Genomic DNA, 22,494 nt, shown 5'->3' with positions numbered 1-22,494 from the left:
CTCCGCCCCCCCTCCCCAATTCTCTCATCAGTTTCTAGCCAAGGGGCTGGCAAGGCTACTGAAATCCAAGCAGCGGGGTCTCGTAGCACTGCCACTAACTCAAGGGCTTGGCTCAGCTTGCTCAAGGTCACCAGTGACTCTCCGGAGCTGTGTCCAGCTAGGGACTTTACTGGCACATTAAAGGACCAATGTGCAAATATGGTTCCCAAATAGTTCCCAAGCTTAACATATCCTGGATTAAGAGGTAGAGGCCTCTTCTGCACATGAAGAAGAATCAACTTTCAAACCACTTGCACGATCGTTTGCAAGTGAATGTTGCTATTTCGCACAGTAAAAGCCAGCAGCAACGTGCATTGAAAGTGGATTGAAAATGCATTATTCGGCATGTGCGGAAGGGGCCAAAGATTTCACACCGCATGGAATGGCGGAAGCCCCTGTTCTACTTTTTTCAACTTCTTTTCTTTCACTTTGTTGTTTGCAAATTCCTCTCTTTGAGTTGCTCTTTCTCTGTGACTGATAACTCCCATGGTCCTAAATGTAGCAAAATGGAAAGGGATGCACATAGAAGCAAAAAAACCAAACTTCACATGCACGCTACAAGGGTCAGTGCTATCAGTCACAGACCAGGAAAGGGATTTGGGCGTCTTAGTTGATAGTTCCATGGGAATGTCAACTCAATGCATGGCAGCTGTGAAAAAGGCAAACTCTATGCTGGGGATAATTAGGAAAGGAGTTGATAATAAAACTGTAAGGATTGTCATGCCTTTATATAAAGCAGTGGTGCAACTGCACTTGGAGTACTGTGTTCAGTTCTGGTCGCCACATCTCAAAAAGGATATCGAAGAGATAGAAAAAGTGCAGAGAAGGGCAACAAGGATGATTGAAGGATTGGAGCATCTTCCTTATGAGGAGAGGCTGCAGCGTTTGGGACTCTTTAGTTTAGAGAGGAGACATCTGAGGGGGGATATGATTGAAGTCTATAAAATTATGCCTGGGGTAGAAAATGTTGACAGAGAGAAATTTTTCTCTCTTTCTCACAATACTAGAACCAGGGGACATCCATTGAAAATGCTGGGGGGAAGAATTAGGACTAATAAAAGGAAACACTTCTTCACGCAACGTGTGATTGGTGTTTGGAATACGCTGCCACAGGAGGTGGTGATGGCCACTAACCTGGATAGCTTTAAAAGGGGCTTGGACAGATTTATGGAGGAGAAGTTGATTTATGGCTACCAATCTTGATCCTCCTTGATCTGAGATTGCAAATGCCTTAACAGACCAGGTGCTCAGGAGCAGCAGCAGCAGCAGTCCATTGCTTTCACCTCCTGCCTGTGAGCTCCCAAAGGCACGTGATGGCCCACTGCGAGTAGCAGAGTACTGGACTAGATGGACTCTGGTCTGATCCAGCAGGCTCCTTCTTATGTTCTTATGTTCTTATGTTCTTATGTCAAGACTGGACCCTTTTTCTCATATTCACAGGGTTGACCTTTGGGCCTAAAACCGACATGATCCATGCCGTCGCCAACGTCATCTGTGCCGCTGTGTTCGGTCACCGCTTTTCCAAGGAGGACGAGTCTTTTAACAAGATGATAGAAGCCGTCTACTCAATCATCTCTTCCTCATACACTTCCTGGGGCATGGTGAGCATCTTAGCAGGCAGTCTGGAGTAATTGTTCTTCTTGGGTTTTTCTCACTCTTTCCTGCACCAAATCTCCACACAGATCTCCTAAAACGTTTGCAAAATGTTTTCAATCCCCCTCCCTTTGTTCATACTCAAAACGATTCCTGGCTGCCATTTTGTGATTTTTTCCCCCCTCTTTTTAAAGTTTTGCGTTGCATCGAAATTTCAGTGCTTCACAAACCTTTCTCTACTGCTCGTATACTTGATGCTTTGAAGATTCCCCTCCCCAAATAAAAGAACAAACAGCTAAATGCTGCAAACAAATAGGCGAGGGGGAATGGAGCGAGCTTGGAAGATGGCGCTGAGGAGGTAATTCAGGGAAGCAGAGAACTGAGGGAAACGTTGTCAATAGACTGCACAAGCAATTGAAGACGTTTTCAAAATGTTTAAACCAGAGAGTCACTTTAAAGAGGGATTGATTGATTGATTGATTGATTGATTGATTGATTGATTGATTGATTGATTGATTGATTGATTGATTGATTGATTGATTCATTCATTCATTCATTCATTCATTCATTCATTCATTTATTGTTTAGTTTTCTATACCGCCCTATCCCTGTTTGGGGTAACATGAATGTGGAACTCCATGGAGGAAATGTATTATTTCCTGCCTCAAAATGTTTTTAAAGGTTTGTGCGGAAAAGGTCAGGATTCGCTGAGCAGCTCGCAAGCTGTACACAATAGTTGTTTCGCAGGCCATCTGCAGCTCCGCATCTAATTTCAAATCAGGGCCCAAGTAGGGAAGCTGTTAGTTTCTTGCCTTGAAAAGGGTACAGGGTTGCCATAAATTGGCCGTGACTTGACAGCACTTTACATCATCCGAGCCACTGATGTCATGAGGTACAATCTGATTTAGTCCAATATTTGCCCTAAGTCTAGGTTTACTTTTACATAGTACATCAGTCCTAAAGTACTAAAGAGCGCAATTCTGTTTTAAAAAACTGGTTTGGGGGAAATAACACGGGGCAGATTCGTTTTAGGGGCGGAGTCTGTGTGAAGTTCCCCCCCCAAAGGGTTTTCACCACCCTATTCCCATGTTTATTGGCCCATGCAGAAGAGGCCAGAGTGGAAGTTAATTTTAAGCCATTTTGAGATTCCCTAAAGGTAGAGAAAAATGGGGCATAAAACCTACTCTCTTCCTCCTCCTTGATGTTAGGGAATTGGAGAAATTGGTGATTTTGGTGTTGTTTGATGTATGTGTTTCCAGTTTTCTTAGCCACTTCCTACTTTGAGTAAACAGGGTTTCGAAATGTGAATACATACATAAATTTGAAATAGCTTGTTTTGCTTTTGCAAATGCCATCTCTTTGGTTCCTTGGTCAAAAAGGCGCTGTTTTCTTGCTGCAAGATGGCAAACCATCTGCTTTTACTACCTTGCCCTTATATAAAGCAGTGCCCTTATATAAAGCCGTGGTGCGACCGCACTTGGAGTACTGTGTCCAGTTCTGGTCGCCACATCTCAAAAAGGATATTGAGGAGATAGAAAAGGTGCAGAGAAGGGCAACAAGGATGATTGAGGGACTGGAGCATCTTTCCTATAAGGAGAGGCTGCAGCGTTTGGGACTCTTTAGTTTGGAGAGGAGACGTCTGAGGGGGGATATGATTGAAGTCTATAAAATTGTGCCTGGGGTAGAAAATGTCGACAGAGAGAAATTTTTATCTCTTTCTCACAATACTAGAACCAGGGGGCATTCATTGAAAATGCTGGGGGGAAGAATTAGGACTAATCAAAGGAAACACTTCTTCACGCAACGTGTGATGGGTGTTTGGAATATGCTGCCACAGGAGGGGGTGATGGCCACTAACCTGGATAGCTTTAAAAGGGGCTTGGACAGATTTATGGAGGAGAAGTCGATCTATGGCTACCAATCTTGATCCTCCTTGATCTGAGGTTGCAAATGCCTTAACAGTCCAGGTGCTCAGGAGCAACAGCCGCAGAAGGCCATTGCTTTCACATCCTGCACGTGAGCTCCCAAAGGCACCTGGTGGGCCACTGCGAGTAGCAGAGTACTGGACTAGATGGACTCTGGTCTGATCCAGCAGGCTCCTTCTTATGTTCTTATGTTCTTATGTTCTTGAAGCATTTCTGGAAAGTTTTCAGATCCCAGAGCCCGTTCCTCATTTCCACCATGTCCTTTCGCCTTCAGCTGTACGATTCCTTCCCGAAGATTATGCACCACCTGCCAGGTGTCCACCAAAAGGTCTTGAAACGCAGCGACTTCTTGCATGAGGTTGTGAGGAAAGAAGTGCAAAGCCATAAGGCCAAATGGAAGGAAGGGGACAGACCCCTGGACTTTATTGACTTCTACCTGGATCACATAGCAAAGGTAAGAACGGGCAAGTAGCTTAGAACCAATTTGTGCTTCGCTTCATAGTCATTATTGACTAGATTGCTGTGAAAAAACACCATAAGAGCATCAAAGATGCCGTACTGGGTCAGATCAAGGGCTCCGCTGTTGTATTCTGTCCAGGATCCAAACTGCCTTACATGCATTTACTGGGAATCTCCAGATTTATTCCTCTAGCTCTTCTCTAGAAGATTACCTGGCTTTTCTGAGGATTAGGACAGATTGTGGGAAAGAGGACCCTGGAATGTTCATGGAAACTCCCTGCTGTAGTGGTTAAGAGCAGGTGTACTCTAATCTGGAGGAACTGGGTTAGATTCCCTGCTCTGCCGCTTGAGCTGTTGAGGCTTATCTGGGGAACTAAATTAGCTTGTGCACTCCCGACACATGCTAGCTGGGTGACCACAGTTCTTTTGAGTTCTCTCAGCTCCACCTACCTCACAGGGGGTTTGTTGTGAGGGAAAGGAGCTTGTAAGCCGCCTTGAGTCTCCTTACAGGAGAGAAAGGGGGAGATATAAATCCAACTTGTTTTCTTCTCCTCCTCCTTCCATTTGAAGTGAAAAAGCATTCTAAAATGCCAGACAGCTCCCATTAATTTATAAATCATACACAGATGGACGGGCAAGATGGCGGTAACAGGAGGTGTTTATGATTCCATCCGTTGTGTAAAGGTCTGTTACTCCAGTCAATAATTGAGACTCAGGAATATTTCAAGAGCTTTATTGAACCATGTCAGATCCTAGGGTAAAGAAAGCCAGAGTTAACGCTCTGTCTTCTGCTCTTAGTATATATTGTAAAACATTGCTCTTTAGGACCATCCCCTCTCCTAACTATTCTCAAAACAATCAGCTAAGGTGAACCAGGTGTGTTTCCACACTCCTACATTCCTGCTGGGGGACCTTGGGCTAGTCACAGTTCTTCGGAACTCTCTCAGCCCCACCTGCCTCGTAAGGTTCTGTTGTGGGGAGAGGAAGGGAAAGGAGCTTGTAAGCCACCTTGAGTCTCCTTACAGGAGAGAAAGGTGCGGTATACATCCAAACTCTTCCTCTTCTAAGAAATACCAGCAGTGGTGGGATCCAAAAATTTTAGTAACAGGTTCCCATGGTGGTGAGATTCAAACTGTGGCGTAGCACCAATGGGGCTGGGCAAGGCACGACGGGGGCGTGGCCAGGCATTCTAGGGGCTGTGGCAAGGACGCAGCCACTGCGCCAGTCCTTGGGCGGGAAACGAATGCACGCAGGCGCAGGCTGCCACGCACGCCGGTGCACCTCCTGCTAGACTGCTTCAAGTTCTGCGTGCGACTGCTGAGAGGAGGGGCGTCACTAAGGCAAAAATCACGTGGCAAAATCACCAATGAGTCGCCCCCTCTCGGCACACACAAATAATTAGTCACCTACTCTCGGGAACCTGTGAGAACCGGCTGGATCCCACCTCTGAATACCAGCCTTTAATGTTGTTAAGAAGGGTTGTCCAGATGGCATCATCCCAGCTCATCATTCCGGGTTCTGTTATTTGGTCACGTTGAAGTGTGATAGAGACAGAGCGCAGCAATTGGCTTTTGTTTATATGAAAGTCAAAACTCCACCAGCATGGACCCAGCATAGTGTAGCGGTTAAGAGTGGTGGTCTCTAGTTTGGAGAACCAGATTAGATTCCCTACTTCTCCACACGAAGCCTGCAAGGAGACCTTGGGCTAGTCACAGTTCTCTCAGGGCTCTCTCAACCCCATCTACCTCACTAGGTCTCTGTTGTGGGAAGAAGAAGGGAAGAAGTATGTAAGCCGCTTTGAGACCACTTACCATTGAGAAAAGCGGGGTATAAAGCCAAACTTCTTTAACTCTTCCTCCGATTTCAGGATTAATGGCGTAGGAGGTGAAGCGCTCTTGTATCTAATCTGGAGGAACCGGGTTTGATTCCCCGCTCTGCCGCCTGAGCTGTGGAGGCTTATCTGGGGAATTCAGATTAGCCTGTGCACTCCCACACCCGCCAGCTGGGTGACCTTGGGCTAGTCACAGCTTCTCGGAGCTCTCTCAGCCCCACCTACCTCACAGGGTGTTTGTTGTGAGGGGGGAAGGGCAAGGAGATTGTCAGCCCCTTTTTAGTCTCCTGCAGGAGAGAAAGGGGGGATATAAATCCAAACTCTTCTTCTTCTTATAAATTGTCTTGATCATTAGGACACTTTATAAATTTAATTCATAAATTTAATGTAATTCCTTTAATTAACATTGCGTGGCTTGCTGATATTCTTCAACTCATTCCACTGACAGACCAAAGACGACCCAACGTCCACTTTCAGTGAAGATAATATGGTTCAAATTATGGTCGACTTTTTAATCGGAGGGGCGGAGAACACGGCCTCCCTTTTATGTGGATCGCTGCTTTTAATGATAAAGCATCCAGAGGTTCAAGGTGGGTCAATGCCGTTGCATTGCCAATTGATAATGTTTGCGTGCATGTCCATTGAGCAAAGATCATGTGCCCAGTTTAGATAACTCCAGTCACACGAATGCATGCGCAATGATTGGGGTCGTGCATGTCCATCGGTGCAAATGCAGAATTCCTCGGTGAAGAGAGCCTGCATCAAGTGCTTCTACTTTTCTACACAGCACAAACAAAACGTTTTGAGGGCATTAAAAGAAGCATTTTGGGGAGGTACTCCACACAGATTCCCCCCCCCCCCAAATGTCCTCAGTACATTTTATTTCAGCGCAACTTGGTTTTTTTAGAGAACGCTAAACTAGTGTTAGGTCTCGAACCTTGAATCAATAAACAGACTCCGTATTGTTCATCATCAGCATTTATTGGAAGGCAATGAAGCACCCAGCTTGTTAAAGCCAGTTCTGGCAAACTTGGCTTTTACTATTCCCTTTATTCAGAAATAGAATAGAATAGAATAGAATAGAATAGAATAGAATAGAATAGAATCCGCCGCTGACGGCCCCGATGCCGTCGAACTCCAAGCCCAGCCCGCCCGTGTCAGTCAGCGGGTAACGGCCAGTCGGCTTCCAGGCTGCGGAGTTCCACAGGGGCAGCAGAAGCGCCCAGCAGGGCAGCAGCCGAAGCATCCCGGCAGGCGGCGCGAGGACAGGCAAGGCAGCAAGCCGCCGCGCGCCCGCGCTCCTTCAGCGACAGAAGGCGGAGGCAGAGGCACCTCCGCAGCCAGTTTAAAATGACACCCGCCACGCCCGCGTGGTCATGTGACCCGCGGTCACGTGACGAGGAAAGCGGGGGAGGAAATAGAGTGTAAAGAAAAACGGGGGGCAGGAACTCGACTCTCTCGTGCGGATGTTTTCCCGCGGTCACGTGAAGGGGATTTTCCGGTTCTTTTTCGTGGCCGGCGTTCCAAAGGGGCGGGGAAGGGATGAGGAGGTGACCGATTGATGACCCCAGGTGTGAGTCCTCGCGCCAGCCACGCCCCTCGCCGTGACGTTGCCTGCACTCCCGCCTGACTACTGGAATGTCCCATTGCCTTGTGGCGGAGGTCGTGAGGAGGGGACTGTGGCATGCAAGAGACCGCTACGGTGGCTGGAATCTGATTTGCTTGGATAAATCGTTTCTGATAGTCAGATTGCTGGGCGTTGTGGTTTGTGGCGATGTGTCTGTCAGGCGCCTGCGAGATGTGTATCTGGGGTGTGAATGTTGTAACAAATGTTTAAAAAATATATCCTGGTCGTGTGAGTTCAGTGGTAAGTCTGCCACGGAGAGAAACATATCTCTTTGTGACATGCCTCTGAAGATGACAGCCGTACACGTGGGCAAACTGTTAGGAGCAAAAATGACCAGACTGCAGCGGCTCAGCTGGAAAACTCACAACAGCCAGTTGATTCCAGCTGTGAAAGGCTTTGACAATGCATGCAAGTCTGATTGCTTTAAATGGAATTGGGCCATCCTAAAAACAGGCTGTTGTGAGTTTTCTGGGCTGCGGGACCATGGTCTGATGGTTTTAGCACCTCACATTTTGCCCAAATCTATGGCTGGCATCTTCAGAGTAAGATGTCCACATTAGGAGTTCAGATCAGGCCACAGCCACACAGGCCAGAAAACCCACAGACCACAGCCACACAGCCCAGAAAACCCACAAGAACCAGTTAATTCTGGCCATGCAAGCCTTCGACAATACATAGTCCTAAGAATACTTTCCTGGTGTTAGGCCTTATGGAATACACTGGGTGTAGGATTCTGAATCTGAGGAGATCTGCTTAGGATGGCATTGTTACTCTTTGATGGTTTGCCTTTTCAAAGTACTAAGTGGCTTTAACATCAGTTCTGTGGCTTTTAGAAAAGAGGTCTCTTCAATCGTGCATTGGATGCAGTTACATTACGGGCACACACACTTATTGGTTATTCAGACCAAACATTACTGAATGTGGTTGAGCTATATTGTAATTAGAACCCTACAGCGAGTTTAAACTTCAAGACTTCAGCATTTTAAGTTATTTTATTAAAGCCGTCTACTGCAGAAGCTTCCATTGGTCAAGACCGTTGAACAATAAATGATATTATGTTGTAGATTGAATATGGAAACAGAACTTAGCAGTGATTCTTTCTCTCCTGACGTTATTAGATTTGTGGTGGCTGGCATCTTCAGAGGATGCCAGCCACAGATGGAGGCGAAAAGTCAGGCAAGAATGCTGCTAGAACACGGCCATACAGCCCAGAAACCACACAGCACCCCAGTGATTCCGGCCGTGAAAGCCTTTGACAATACAATGAATATATTGTGTCAGTCACATACACTCAGCCTAACCTAATTTACAGAATCATTGTAAAAATGAAGTGGAGGAGTGGAGACCGATGTAAGCTGTTTTGGATCCTTACGAAAGAGATTGGCAGTATATAAATAAAGTAAATAATACATAAGTAATATATGTAATGGATTAAGAAAGGCAGTGAGAGCTGAAGGAATAAGAATTGGTGTGAGAATAAGGATATAACGTGTGTCCTTGTTTTTATCTGTGAATTATTGGGGGATATGACACTTGAATGCCTAACGTCTGTTAACTGAAACATGTTCTTCAGTCAGAGGGTTACAGTTATTTACAGTCCCAAAGTAATAATTTAGCAGGATTGATGACATAGATTATTTGGTGACAAGGAACCTCCAGACAAATTCTTACTCCCACAATTTAAAATATTTAATTACAGAGGTGTAAAGTCACCTATTTCTCATTCATCTGCTAAATTGGCAATGATTCATAGATGTGTATAATGATAACCATCATATCACAAGAATGTCAATCAATAAATGAATGCCACCTGCAAAAATGAGGTTCTGACTGATTGGGATAAATCCAACCAGCTTTTTCACTCAATGTAACCCAGTTACTATGGTCTCCATCCCTTGTGGCTTTTGTCCATGCAAGTTCTCTGGTCCCCTGCATAGCCTTTTGGGGTGGTCAAAGGGGAGCCCTCTTTTCTTTCTTTTTAGTAGAAAAACTGGTTGGACCCAGCCCATAAATTTGAATATCATCAGGGTGATTAATCTGCAAGCCACTGACTGTGTTGTGGGTTTTGCAAGTTAATTTCAAAATGGAATGACAGAGCCAAAGATTTCACCTCAGATAAAATTGCTGTACTAAAAATATCTAATTCACACATTTGTTAAAACTACTTAATGCAACACACCCTGGTTGAGTGAAAAACAACAACCACATATTGTATTAGTCATGATATCATGCCATAACCTGGATATCTCAGACAATATGTGGCATGGACCTGCAAGAGGCCAAGGCAACTAGAAAGGGTCAGTGACAGCTTGTTTTGTTGGCTGCAAAGGGTCTTTTTTTGGTCACAAAAAAAGATTAGGTAGTTACAATCCAGAGACAGTTTTCCTACCAGTAGGGGTTTTATTTAAAGCAAATGAGGCATAACATGACATCTCTGACTGTTATCTAATGATTTGAGGTAGTTTTACTTTTTCTGTCATCAGTGTATCTAATTTTCAACATGGCCAAACAGGGATATTTAAATCCCAAGACTGCAGCCATGAACAGACAAGACCTTTTACAAACCAGAAAAAAAATCAATTTTTGAAGAAAAATTTGACCAAGAACAAGCCACAGGAATAAAGATAAACAGCCACCACTTCATACATCAAGATAATCATTCATTGTATAGGGAAACTGATGAAGAAACATAACCTACAAACAATCTACAGACCCACTAAGAAAATTCAACAAATGCTATGTTCAGCAAAGGATAAGAGGAATCCTCTAACTTCTTCAGGAGGCTACCGCATACCATGTAGCTGTGGACAAGTCTACATAGGAACCACCAAACACAGCGCCCAGACACAAATCAAAGAACATGAAAGGCACTGCAGACTAATTCAGCCGGAAAGATCAGCAATAGCAGAACACATGATAAACCAAGCTGGGCATAGAATATTATTTGAAAACACAGAAATTCTGGACCACTCTGACAACCACGATGTCAGACTACACAGAGAAGCCATTGAAATCCACAAGCACATTGGGTCCCCATTGTGGAGAAACGTGGGATATTAATGAAGTAAATAAATAATGAATATAGCTAAAAACTGAGGGGCAGATGAAAAGTTAGTGGGTTGTGGTTGGGAAGGAAAGGAAAGGAAAGGAAAGGAAAGGAAAGGAAAGGAAAGGAAAGGAAAGGAAAGGAAAGGAAAGGAAAGGAAAGAGGAGGATATGGGGGCTGCCAGGAGTAAGGAAGGAGGAAATAGTTTGGGGAAGGGGATACAAAGGAAAGTGACATGCCCCTGAAAGTTATTGCAGGTTCCCCACCACACAACTGGACCAAACTGGCAGCCAACATTGCCCAACAGTTTTCCTGGGAAAAGGCTGCCAGTGGGAGTGAAGGAGAGGAAAATGAAGATGGAGAAGCAGATAAAAGTTGGTTGGCCGGTGGATGGGAAGAAAAGATGCAAACAAAGAAAGGGGCAATGGGGTTTTTCAGGGAAGGGACAGTGGAAATAGTGGAGGTGTATAAGAGCCCCCTCTCACTCTTTGTGGGTCCCCTACTTGACACAATCTGTTGTTTAAAGGGGACGCTACAGCCAGTTCATAGGATTGGGATCAAAGTAGTGATTTGCTCAGTCTCAGTACTTCTTGAGTGTAAAATAGGTAAATGTTTTCTGAAATGGTCTCAGTTTTGCACTATGAGCAAAACTGGGAGGGGAGGGAAACTATATATATATAGAAATTGAAAAATGGATATGTACAGTACAATATTGAAGGGAAGGGAAACTGAACAGGTGCCCCTGGAGGCAGTTTTGGGATGGATGAGGGCTAACAAGCTGAAGATTAATTCCAGCAAAATGGAGATATTACTAATATGGGGAAGTCCTCCTCAGGTGTATTTAATGGATAAAATCTGCCCCAGGTGTCTTGATAGGTGTCTTGATCTGGTACTCTGGCTTGTATTAGGTTGTCTATGTTGACCAGTTACACCTGGATAGTTTTGGTTAGTGGCAGACAGCTTGTAATTACATGCAACAACGATAGACTTTTTTTAAAAAAAAGTATTGTCAAAGACTTTCGTGGCTGGAATCAACTGGCTGTTGTGGGTTTTCTGGGCACAGTCATGGAAATGCAACTTACTATGACATTCCTCTGAGTATGCCAGTCACAAAGGCAAAATGCTAGGAGCAAAAACTACCAGACCATGGCCACGCAATCTGGAAAACCCACAACGGCCAAAAGAATATTTCTGTCATATCCTGCCCTATCATTTCTATTTTTGTACCACTGGGCTCCCTTCAGGCACTATCCCTTGATCTTCAGATTCCATCCCAGATGTTTCCCAGATACCAGAATTTTGTTTTTCAAGAACTGAGTCCAAATGGGTGAAGATTTCTCTGATAAACAGGTATTCTGTGAAGGGCATTTCTTTGGGTCCACAGAAAAATGAGTACAGCTTAGGCATAATTAGTGTTACAAAGAAGGCAAAAAAGTCAATGTATTTGTCTGAATTCAAACCTTGGATTCATGTCAAAGCTTGAAAGATAATTCAGAATTTGTGTTTTTAATTACTGCTTTTGACTCAGCGCAATTTAAAAGGAGTGTTTGTGTTATGTATCTCGTAGCTGATCATAGAGCAGCCAGCCAAGCCTAAATGAGGAAATGCTGTCTTTTATTTCCTGTTTTTAATGGCTCACATTAGCCCTGATGTAACTTAGCCAGCTTTACATTTTACAAACAGCGATCCACTGTGACACTACCTTGAAAGCATTCTTGTTTCTTTTTACGAAGGAGGAACTGGATCAACAGACTGCTTCTGTGCAGAGCTAGCAGTGATTAAAGCACACTAAAGGAAATAGCTTAAGGGTGCCAAACGCAGCAGGCTGTTAGGCCGCAATCCTTTGCACACTTACACAGAAACACTGGAATAAAACCAGTTGTCTCCACGTCAACATATTGTGCCATCAGGCTGCAAGTGTCTCTGACATTCTAAGTACGGTGAGGTCTTTGTACTGTTAGTTACCGGTATATATACATTGCTTACCTATTCCAAAATCATTACTGGTTCCCTTTGGAGGAGAGAACACTGGAGACTTACAATGGTTTTATAATATCTGCTTTATCTACAAACAACACAGATGGAACAAAGGGTTATTCCTATAGGACAACAGGTCTGCTCCACATCAGATTCCCAGAGGAAGAGTGTCACAGGTATCTAGAGAGACTGCTGCTCATAACTGGTGACAACATTGAAAATACTTCTTCTCAAGGTTAAGTTAACCTGAGGGTATTGTTATTCTATGTAAAACATATATAAATATGTATTTGCCATTGGCATGACCAAGAAATAGCCGCAGCAAATCTATATATATAAAAAGCTAACAGTGTTTTTGTTGATGACAGTATACCTCAGTAACTGCTGGGCCAATTCCTCTGAAAATTCCCAGCCACTATAGTCAGCCAGGCAAGAGTGTTTTTATATGTTCACATACCTGAAATTTCACACCTGGCCAGGTAAAACACCTTTTTCCTGGCGCTCCCTGGTGAAGGACATGCAGCTGCCTGTGTGTAACTGTCACCTGAATGTTCAGGTTGCTCAGAATGTTCTACCCAGATGGCCAGATATGAGCAGTTCGCTACAGGGCAGTCACTGAAAGTGGGAAGCTGTAAACACATACACACCCATACACACAAGGGAGAGGGAAGGGAGGGAGAGGGAGTGGTGGCATGCAAGGGAAGAGAGGGAGGGAGAGGAAGCATTGAGGGGAGGCATTAGCCAAAGGAAGAGAAGGAGAGAGGGAGACAGTGAGGGGTGGCATGGCAGCGGGAGGTGGGGGCCCAGCATCTTGATATGACTCCACCCACCCTAAAGCGGAGGGAAAGGAAGGGAAGGAGGGGGGGAGGGGTGGCATGCAAGGGAAGAGAAGGAGGGAGGGAAGAGAGCGAGGGGCTTACATGCAAGGGATGGGAGGGAGGCCAGGCACCAGATTCCCCTTGAATACTGTGGTTACAGTTAAGAAAAACCAGGCATGCATTACTCAGGAGTAAGCTCAGTACAACAACCGGGTGACATACTTTGAATTGCTACTACAGCTCCCCCCCAGAGGGTTTCTGCATGCACACCCATTGCCACCAACCAAACTTAATTCCCAGGTAAAGGATCATGACCAGCCAGCCTAGATGTGTGGGAGGGGTGCCTTTCCACCTCTCCCTGGGCGTAGAATGCAGGCACACACATCACCGACATCTATTGCATCAGGCTTTCGCGGTTTGCATGAGCACGTGCATTCGCTGGCCTCTGCAATTGATTTGCTGCTACTGTTACTTTTCCATTTCACCACACAAGCCACAGCAACCGTGGCTGGCCCCGCTAGTAAATATCTAAATATGCTTCACACATGCCCTCAGGTTAATTTATCCCTGAAGTAAATAGTAGAGAAGTCTGGTTTGCGTCAACAGATGCACAGAACATATCAACAGGAGTCTAATTAAATGGATTATCAGATACTAGCAGTAAATCCCATTTTAAAATGAAATAACATGGGATCTGGAAAGGGAGGGAGGGTAGGTGGGAGACCCCCTCCCTCTTGCCCCCCCAAGTGGGCCCCCACACCAGCATCTGCCCAAGCGCCAGCTGGACTTGCCGGAGGCCACTGCTCCTCATCCTTGCCAGGTAGGTAGGGCCTGGCTTGCAGTGTGGGGTGGGTGAAAGGGCTCTGGAAGTGGCATCACTTATACTGATGCAGAGACACTTACACCGGTGCTGGTGAGCCCCACACTTTGCAGCCACACCCCAGCACTCCTCTCTATTATAGAAGCTCGTGCTGCCACCGATGGGGTGCAGGAGGCTAGAGCCAACTTTAGTCGGCTTCTTAAGCCCTTTCAGCCCTGGAACACCCCATTTTGCTGGCATAAGTGCAGCAAAGTGTGGCACAGTCCATTGGGTCACAAAGGGCCTTCTCAAAACATCAAGGGCAGTTGCCTCTGCTCTTTCTGGGCACGGTGCCACAAACCTCTGTGGAGGTGTCAAGGCTATCCCATGCTTGACCACCATGCATGTACCTCCCTCCCCCAGGATTGGGCCGCCTGTGTCTAAGATAGCAGGAAAGAGTAGCAAAGAGGCATTATCCATATTCAAACAGATATCAGCTGAAGCCACCAGTGCTGTCACTGTCTCATAGCTTGGACTGCTTCACCTTCCTCTCAGTTTCCCAACTTAAAATAGGTCTTCTGTCTGTCTCTCTTACTTATACTCACTCACCCACCTCTGTTCCTCCCTGCTACTAAAAATGGATCACCTTCTCCAAGTTCTGGAGGGTATTTGAACAGAGAGAACAGAAGACCACCTCCCAACATTTAACAAGGAAGATACATCCTTGGTGATAGTGGAAGAGTTGGATTTATATCCCCCTTTTCTCTCCTGTAAGTAGACTCAAAGGGTCTGAAAAACTCCTTCCCTCCCCCACCCTCCACAACAAACACCCTGTGAGGTAGGTAGGGCTGAGAGAACTCGGAAGAACTGTGATGGTGGAAACTCCCATTAAGTTGCAGCCCTATAGTGTTATCAAGGCAAGAGACATTCAGAAGTTCTTTGCCATTGCCTGCCTCTGTTTCATGCCCGAGCTGTTCCTTGGTAGTCTCCAGAGGTGGGATGCAGCCTATTCGCAACTATTCGGTAGAACCGGTTACTAAAATATTTCAGTTCGAGAACCGCCGTTAATGATTAACCCGGCCAGGGACAAGGTACCTCTGTCCCTGGGTACAACACATCTAGTCAAGTGAGTGAGGTAAAATCGGCTTCCCAGGGCTCCTCTATGCCCCCCCCGTGGAACCCTCCCCATGTGTGTTAATGACACATCATTCAACCTCTTCTTAAATTGACCAGGAATTCTGTTTTGTGATCTTACAGATGAAGAGAAATCCAAGAAGCTCTCCATTATTTCATTAAAATCACCTTCAGATTCCTTCATATGATTCAAATGCTTCCACTTTTGTAAACCTCCAGTGTCACTAATATTACATTTCTTTTGGTTTTCAGCCCGTTCATGGAAAGATCAACAGAAGACATTTTTCTGGCATGAACCTAGAACTAAGAAGTAGCAGATGAAAATGTGTTTTTGTGTGTGCATCTGAAGACCTCTAAAGCAGGTACAGCGGCAATGCCATCCTTGGCCACCTCAGGCTATGAATTGGACTGTTACTTTAAAAAAAAAAGACATAGTTCCCTTATTCACAACCCTACTGCCCAATACAGAGACAAACGTACAGAAGCCTGTTACCCAAAATACTGAGGTCTGCCTCCTTTTAGTACGGAAAATTAGCAAGGGCAGACCTCACTTAACAAGCGGCTTGGTAAGCTTAAGATCTTTGTTTTCAACTTTTACAGAGATGGGTTTCTACAAGAAGTCCACAGGAGAACTTTGAAATTTTTTGCAAGTTTTATTAAGAAAAGTAAAATAATAAAAATACAAACACAAAAATGGTCAAAGCACACAGAGCCTGAAGTTCATTCAGGGACACGTTTGATAGGCAAAGTTTAAATCCTCCTTGGTTTATGGAACCTCATTTTATTCCCTTTTTTTTTTAGCACCATCAATCAAATGTTGCTCCAAAAGCATTACATTCAACTGATAATACAAATGACAATAATTCCTTGGGAGAGTGGATTCTTAACTGGTGTTTCCTGTTCTCTTTCAATAGCGTTAAAGATGATGGTTAGATAATGGTGAAAAAAGAATGATGGCGGGGTGGCTGGATACTTCATATAACCCCTTTATGAAGTCAGGATTAACATTAAAAATTAACAAAAAAGATGCAAGAAAACAATAGTCTGGGTAGCTAGAAGTTTCTTTCACCCTTCCTGTTCCCTTCCAAACCCTGTGTGAAGCTTCCTCATTGGTTTCAGAGTAAAAGTCTGCAGCAACTTCCTCTTTTTTTTCTGAGTCCCTTTTAATCAGAGCAGCGTGTCTTTTCAATGTGCAAGGCTGAAACAACAGAGCAACAGAGAAGGATCACATGGCACACAAGGTAAGTCCCAGTACTAACATGCTGTTGATGATACTCTTGAACTATTGGCCTTTATGAAAGTTTTGGGAGTTTTCTACACGAAGATCAACGTTGCCTTCTGCCATGCCTAAAAAGTGATAGGTATAAATCTGTCCGCTTTTACCCAGACAGGGAGGCTAGAGGTTCTATCTAGTCAGATGGGATTTTTTTTCAGTGTACTTAGCTTGGAGCACCTTGGCCAAACCAATGAATATAGGAAAAATACTGATGATTCACCGTTGTGTGTTGGTATCCACATCTGATCTCTAGAGACTCGCATGGACATGCTGACAAGGTGCCTGCAGCAAGTTTCACAACAGTTCCACACAAGAAGTTAACTGGTCGTATTATTTGGGCCAGGAGTAAACATAGCCATGTGAACGAACAGTAGCTGACCTTCCTAGTAAAAGTGTTGGATACCAAAGTAAATACTGTCTTTCAGTGGATGTGGATAAATTGCTGTTTTAAAAACAGTCCTGTAAAAGCAGTGATTTCAGTGTATACAGTTGTCCCTATTGTCTGACAGGGAAAATGTTATGGAAAATGTTATCCCTTTTTCCCCTTTGAAGGAAATTTGATTAGGGTCCTTTCAGGGCATCTTTGTCATCTTTACAAATTAAATCTCCGAATCACTTGAGAGCATGCACATCTGTTTGTAAGAGAGCACCAATGAATGTTTCCTTTAAAAATAAAACCAAGAATGAATATTTGGATAAATGAGGAGTTAACAGCCCATGTTCAGTTATACATGTTATGAATGCAACACAGGAATTAATTAGTACATGTATGAAGGAAAACATGCACTCTGTACAGAGATGGTATGCTCACATACCATCTGCATGGCTACATACATACAAATACTGCTTATCAAGACAGGAAATGTTGCTGGATACATCTGCGCTGCAACTATTCTACAAGTAAAGCCACATCCATCATGGACTAAAAATATCACAAGATTTAAAAAAACCTGTCACAATCAGTTTTCTAAATTTTCCTGTTTCTCACGCCTCTGCAGCTATTGAGACATAAATGAATCTAGTATATCTAATTGAAGGTGAAAGGCTCCAGTAATAATCTTCACAGAAAAGAAAACAGGAGTGCTAGAAGCACACTGAAGTATCTGTATTTTCATCTATGAAATACCAACAAGTGTGGTTGAGAAGTCGAGAAGGACACTGTTTAGTCTATTATGCATGCAGGGCTTACCCACAGCTCTGACGTTGGCTCCTCCCCTGCCATACCTCTGCCCAACATCCACAACTGCAGCAGAAGGGACGCAGGGATGCTGGCATCACAACCAGTACCACATCCCACCACCAGGAAGGCCCGCGGTAGCCACCCACTGGTGGGTCCTCCCCTCCGCTGGGGCAAGTGCCCTAGGGAGGGCAAATCAGCTGGCATGACTATGTGCCACTCCCACCGGCTGATTCCCACCCCCCTTGGATGGGACTATGTCATGATTATGTTGCTTTATTTATTTGGAAAATGTATATGTCACCTACTCTGAGAACTGCTCAAGGCAGTTCACAAGTGAAAGACTATAATAATACAGCCACAGCATAATAACAAGCTATGAAAATAAGCTTGTCAGTCCAACAATGAGTACCATTCTCAGGTCCCATTAACCACTACTGCATCTGGAGAGCCGCAGGTTCCCTACCCCTGATCTAAACTCTTCTTCTGACAGGGATATGAGGGCTCAGGGTTCTCCACTCCTACTTATATCTGACGAAGCGAGCTTTGACTCAAAAGCTCAAACCCAGGAAATCTTGTTGGTGTCCTACTCTGCATCTGTTTTCTCCGTTCCATCTGTAGGGCTGTCAATTTCCACTTTCCCACCCAAATAACGTGGCCAATTTGAAGTTGCGGAAGGTTCTGAAAATTGAGGACAAGAGCCAGAAGAGGGTCGGCTATGAGCCAGAAAGGAGGGGCCGTTTTTGTCCTGGAATGTGCGGCCTCTGAAGGTCACATAACGACAAACAGAGCTGTGATAACACAAATACAACATTTTGGGTTTCTTTTTATTTTCCAAAAGACATTTGAACAACCACTTCGGTTATTAAAAGAAAAATACAGCGTTTTTAAAATCTCACTTAAGAAATGCTTTACAAAGGAAGGAGGGGGGGCGGGAAATCGGTTGATACTATAATTTCTCCCATTCTTAGGGAGGCAACCTCCACCCCCCGCGCAACATTTCCCCCAGAGATTGTTTTCGCCCACCTACATCCTAGGTCTGTGGTGGCGAACCTTTGGCACTCCAGATGTTATGGACTACAATTCCCATCAGCCCCTGCCAGCATGGCTGGCCATGCTGACAGGGGCTGATGGGAATTATAGTCCATAACATCTGGAGTGCCAACGGTTCGCCACCCCTGTCCTAGGTCCTCCTGAAACAAGTGCACCAAGAAAATTCTTTCCCCAACATACACATTCCATAATTTAAATAAATAAATATCCCACAATGCCTCAGCCCTTTTGTGCTGTAAGAGCAGTTTTGATGACGGGGACGCAAAGATGGCTGTCTAGGGTGAGACATCCTGAAGCCACTGTCCCTACCCTACGAGAGCCTGGTGAATGCGTTAATGCAACAAAGAGAAATAATAGAAATAGAGAAGGGGGGGTGGCAGGTCAACAGGGACCAGAGGAGCGAATGCCATAAAGAAATCCAACCTGGGAAAAGCAGGAGGCGGGAAGAGATTTTGGGAGGGTGATAACATCCGGGACTGCTCTACTGAATACATCTGGAAGAATCCCCCTTTGCCAACAGCCCCTCTAATCCTTCCCCAGGGCTGCGTGGAACGTCACAGACCTAGGATCCCCTGCCAGGCGGCTCCTTAGCTATGCGGCACAAATATGGTGGCCACACAGCGGCACGGTTTACAGGGAACACTGGCCCTTGCCAACTCCAGAGGAAAAACTGAACATAAGAGGACCGGGGGCAAAGTTCTAGCATGAAGCAGATGAGGAGATTGCTCCAAATTAGGTGTGGCGCGTGGCCTCAAACCGAGCTGTCCACGAACCCCGACTGGTTCCCCCAACCTTACCCCAAGTTTAAGTTTGTCTGTTCCTGCCACCTTCTTGGCAAAAATCCGATAAGCCGCATTACATAGCTGGTGAGCTACGGTCCGTTTGCTGGGTCACATGTTTTCAAGCACATCCAAATGGAATCTTGTGCGAGTGGGTAGAAAGTGGGAAACATATCCGGCTATTGCATATTTCATTTTTTAAAAAACAGTATTTTCTTCCTGAAACAACGGTCACATTGTTTGCTTCCACCCAGGCCTCTTTTTCACACTGTCAGCCTCCGATACTTCATTTGCCAATTTTTTTTTTTGCTATGTATACATGCACACGTACACAACACACAGGCCAAAGTGTTACTGCCACTGAATTAAAGACCAATCTGAACACGGCACAGACACGGTGTATCTTTCTACGGATACTGAGGATGTGAGGTTCAAGGAGAAAGAGACCGAAACGGACGGAATTAAGTCTGTACAACGCTGCAAGAGAATTCAAGGGAGGCCGAAGTCCATGCGGGAATGCTACAAAATTGAGGTGTGATTTGTGTCGGGTTCTCGTTAGAGAGAGAGAGAGAGAGAGAGAGAGAGAGAGACGGCAGACAGACAGACAGACAGAGAAAGAAAGAAAGAGATTAAATAAGGTCGGAATGCTGATATACCCAAGAAACCTCTCAGCTAAACCTATCCTTGGATTATTGCAGTTCAAATTGAAGACAACTAGGCCGTTCCTGAGGTGTATCACCATTTTCCCCGATGCTGATGCCAAAATTACATTTTCATGACCGCTTTAAAGGAGACCTGAAAAGCAGAGAGAGAGAGAGAGAGAGAGAGATAAATTGCACAGAAGCCATTTGCGAAAACAAATACACTGTTTACATACAGCCCGGAAACCACACAACAATCTCAGGTCAACATTCCAAACATTATCTGAGGAAATGACCATTTCTCAACAGGATATTGACTGACTGATTGATTGATTGATTGGATTTCTATGCTGTCCCTCCCCTTTCTGACTCAGGGCAGCTCACATCATGATAAAACAGTATACACCTTTTAAAAACATATATAAAGCTTCACAATGAAACCGACAGCAATAAATACAACTAAGGAGCAGCAGAAGTGGCGTAGGAGGTTAAGAGCTCGTGTATCTAATCTGGAGGAACCGGGTTTGATTCCCAGCTCTGCCGCCTGAGCTGTGGAGGCTTATGTGGGGAATTCAGATTAGCCTGTGCACTCCCACACACGCCAGCTGGGTGACCTTGGGCTAGTCACAGCTTCTGGGAGCTCTCTCAGCCCCACCTACCTCACAGGGTGTTTGTTGTGAGGGGGGGAAGGGCAAGGAGATTGTAAGCCCCTTTGAGTCTCCTGCAGGAGAGAAAGGGGGGATATAAATCCAAAACTCTTCTTCTCTCTAATAACAACAACAAGAATGGCGATTTTCAGATATTCAACCCCATTAGGGTTAATGATGGTAAAACACTGAAAAGAGGGAGGGCAGAGAAGAAGGGGTGGCCAGATAGCATCACAGATCCCTCAACCATAGGCCTGGTGGTACAGTTTTGCCTTACAGGCGCTGCAAAACTGTGTTAAATCCCGCAGGGCTCTGGCTTTGTTGGACAGAGCGTCCCCCCAGACTGGAGCCAAGGCCAATGACTCCTTGAGATGGTTGATGACTCCTTGGGATGAGCCCCACAAAAAATGCATCACCCCACTTCGAGACCGCATCACCCCATACGTCCCTGCACGGCCTCTTCGATCAGTTGAGGCCAATCTACTGGTGGTCCCTGGCCCCTCAGCGATACGGCTGGCCTCCACACAGGCCAGAGCCTTTACGGCTCTGGCCCTGGCCTGGTGGAACGCTCTTCCTCCAGCCGTCCGGGCCCTGCGGGACCTCGGTGAGTTCTGCAGGGCCTGTAAGACGGAGCTGTTCCGCCGGGCCTTTGGAGGAACCGGCCGTTGATGGTGCCCCCCCTTCTCTGGCCCTGATATCTGGGCCATCATCTCAAACTCGCCATTCCTCCCTTTTGGAGGGGGAGGGAATTTTTAGAATTAGAACATTGGACGCCATTTCCCCCCCCGCCCCTTTAGGGGAGGGGAGGGAATCTTAATAGTAGACTGCTGAATGCCATTTATCTTATTGTAATTTATTATATTTACTAGAAATGTTTTTACGGTTGTCGCTGCTTTTAAATGTTTTAGTTGCCTACATTGTTTCTTTTTGTGTTGTACACCGCCCAGAGCCCTTCGGGGATGGGGCGGTATAAAAGTTCAAAAAATAAATAAATAAAATAAATCATCCATGCACCACAGGAGTACAGTTCATTGCCAGACATCCATAGTGCAAGAGATGACTGAGTCACTTTCCCGCACTCACGCCTGTGTATCCCAACTGTGTCTTTCCCCCCTTTTCCACGTTTGTTTGCCTCCCCCTGGTGGTCACTTCAATATTTCATCACTGCGTCCCCAGCTTTTTCCCTGCAGTTTCAAACCGGTATACTCTGTTCCACAGAAAGAGGACAGTTCAGTCAGTTGACGTGCGGCGGTCGAGAAAATTGTTCGCTTCCACATGAGAATGTAGTCCCAAAAATAAAATCCAGCCTTCCCTCAACAAGCGCAGTAACTTATTTATTAAATGATCTATCCCCTGTAACAACTCTCAAGGTTGCTACCTTTTTATCAGAAGTAATAAATGAGGGACGTTACCAAAAACCCGAGCTCACGTATTCATACAAGTTTCGAAATACACAGATCTATACGTGATTTAATATAGCGACAAACGTGAGCCGTTATCAACATGTAAGTGGATCTTAATTGTCTGATTCTAAATATTGTGTCATATATCTGATGATCTGTATACACAATGTTTTATTATTACTTGGATATTGGATTTTATTTTTGTATTTATGTGGAGGATTTTATTGTTTGTAGAGATTATAATTTATGCCTAATAAAGGTTTACTGTAG

At 45.0% G+C, this 22,494-nt stretch overlaps 1 protein-coding gene across 1 annotated transcript in view; it reads right to left on the bottom strand.

Moving 5' to 3' along the window:
* Positions 1-18,507: 18,507 nt before the first annotated feature.
* The window catches only part of CAPN10 (calpain 10), a 33,296-nt gene continuing 29,309 nt past the window's right edge, over positions 18,508-22,494 (bottom strand). The window contains exon 14 of the mRNA XM_048506964.1: positions 18,508-20,328. Within this exon, the coding sequence (XP_048362921.1) occupies positions 20,299-20,328 (30 nt within the window). The 3' untranslated portion in view covers positions 18,508-20,298. The remainder of the gene's footprint in view (positions 20,329-22,494) is intronic.

The sequence above is a fragment of the Sphaerodactylus townsendi genome, linkage group LG08, assembly GCF_021028975.2.
Source record: "Sphaerodactylus townsendi isolate TG3544 linkage group LG08, MPM_Stown_v2.3, whole genome shotgun sequence".
Taxonomy (NCBI): Eukaryota; Metazoa; Chordata; class Lepidosauria; order Squamata; family Sphaerodactylidae; genus Sphaerodactylus; species Sphaerodactylus townsendi.
The sequence above is the reverse complement of the archived record's forward strand: the minus strand, read 5'-3'. Positions and strand labels throughout refer to the sequence as shown.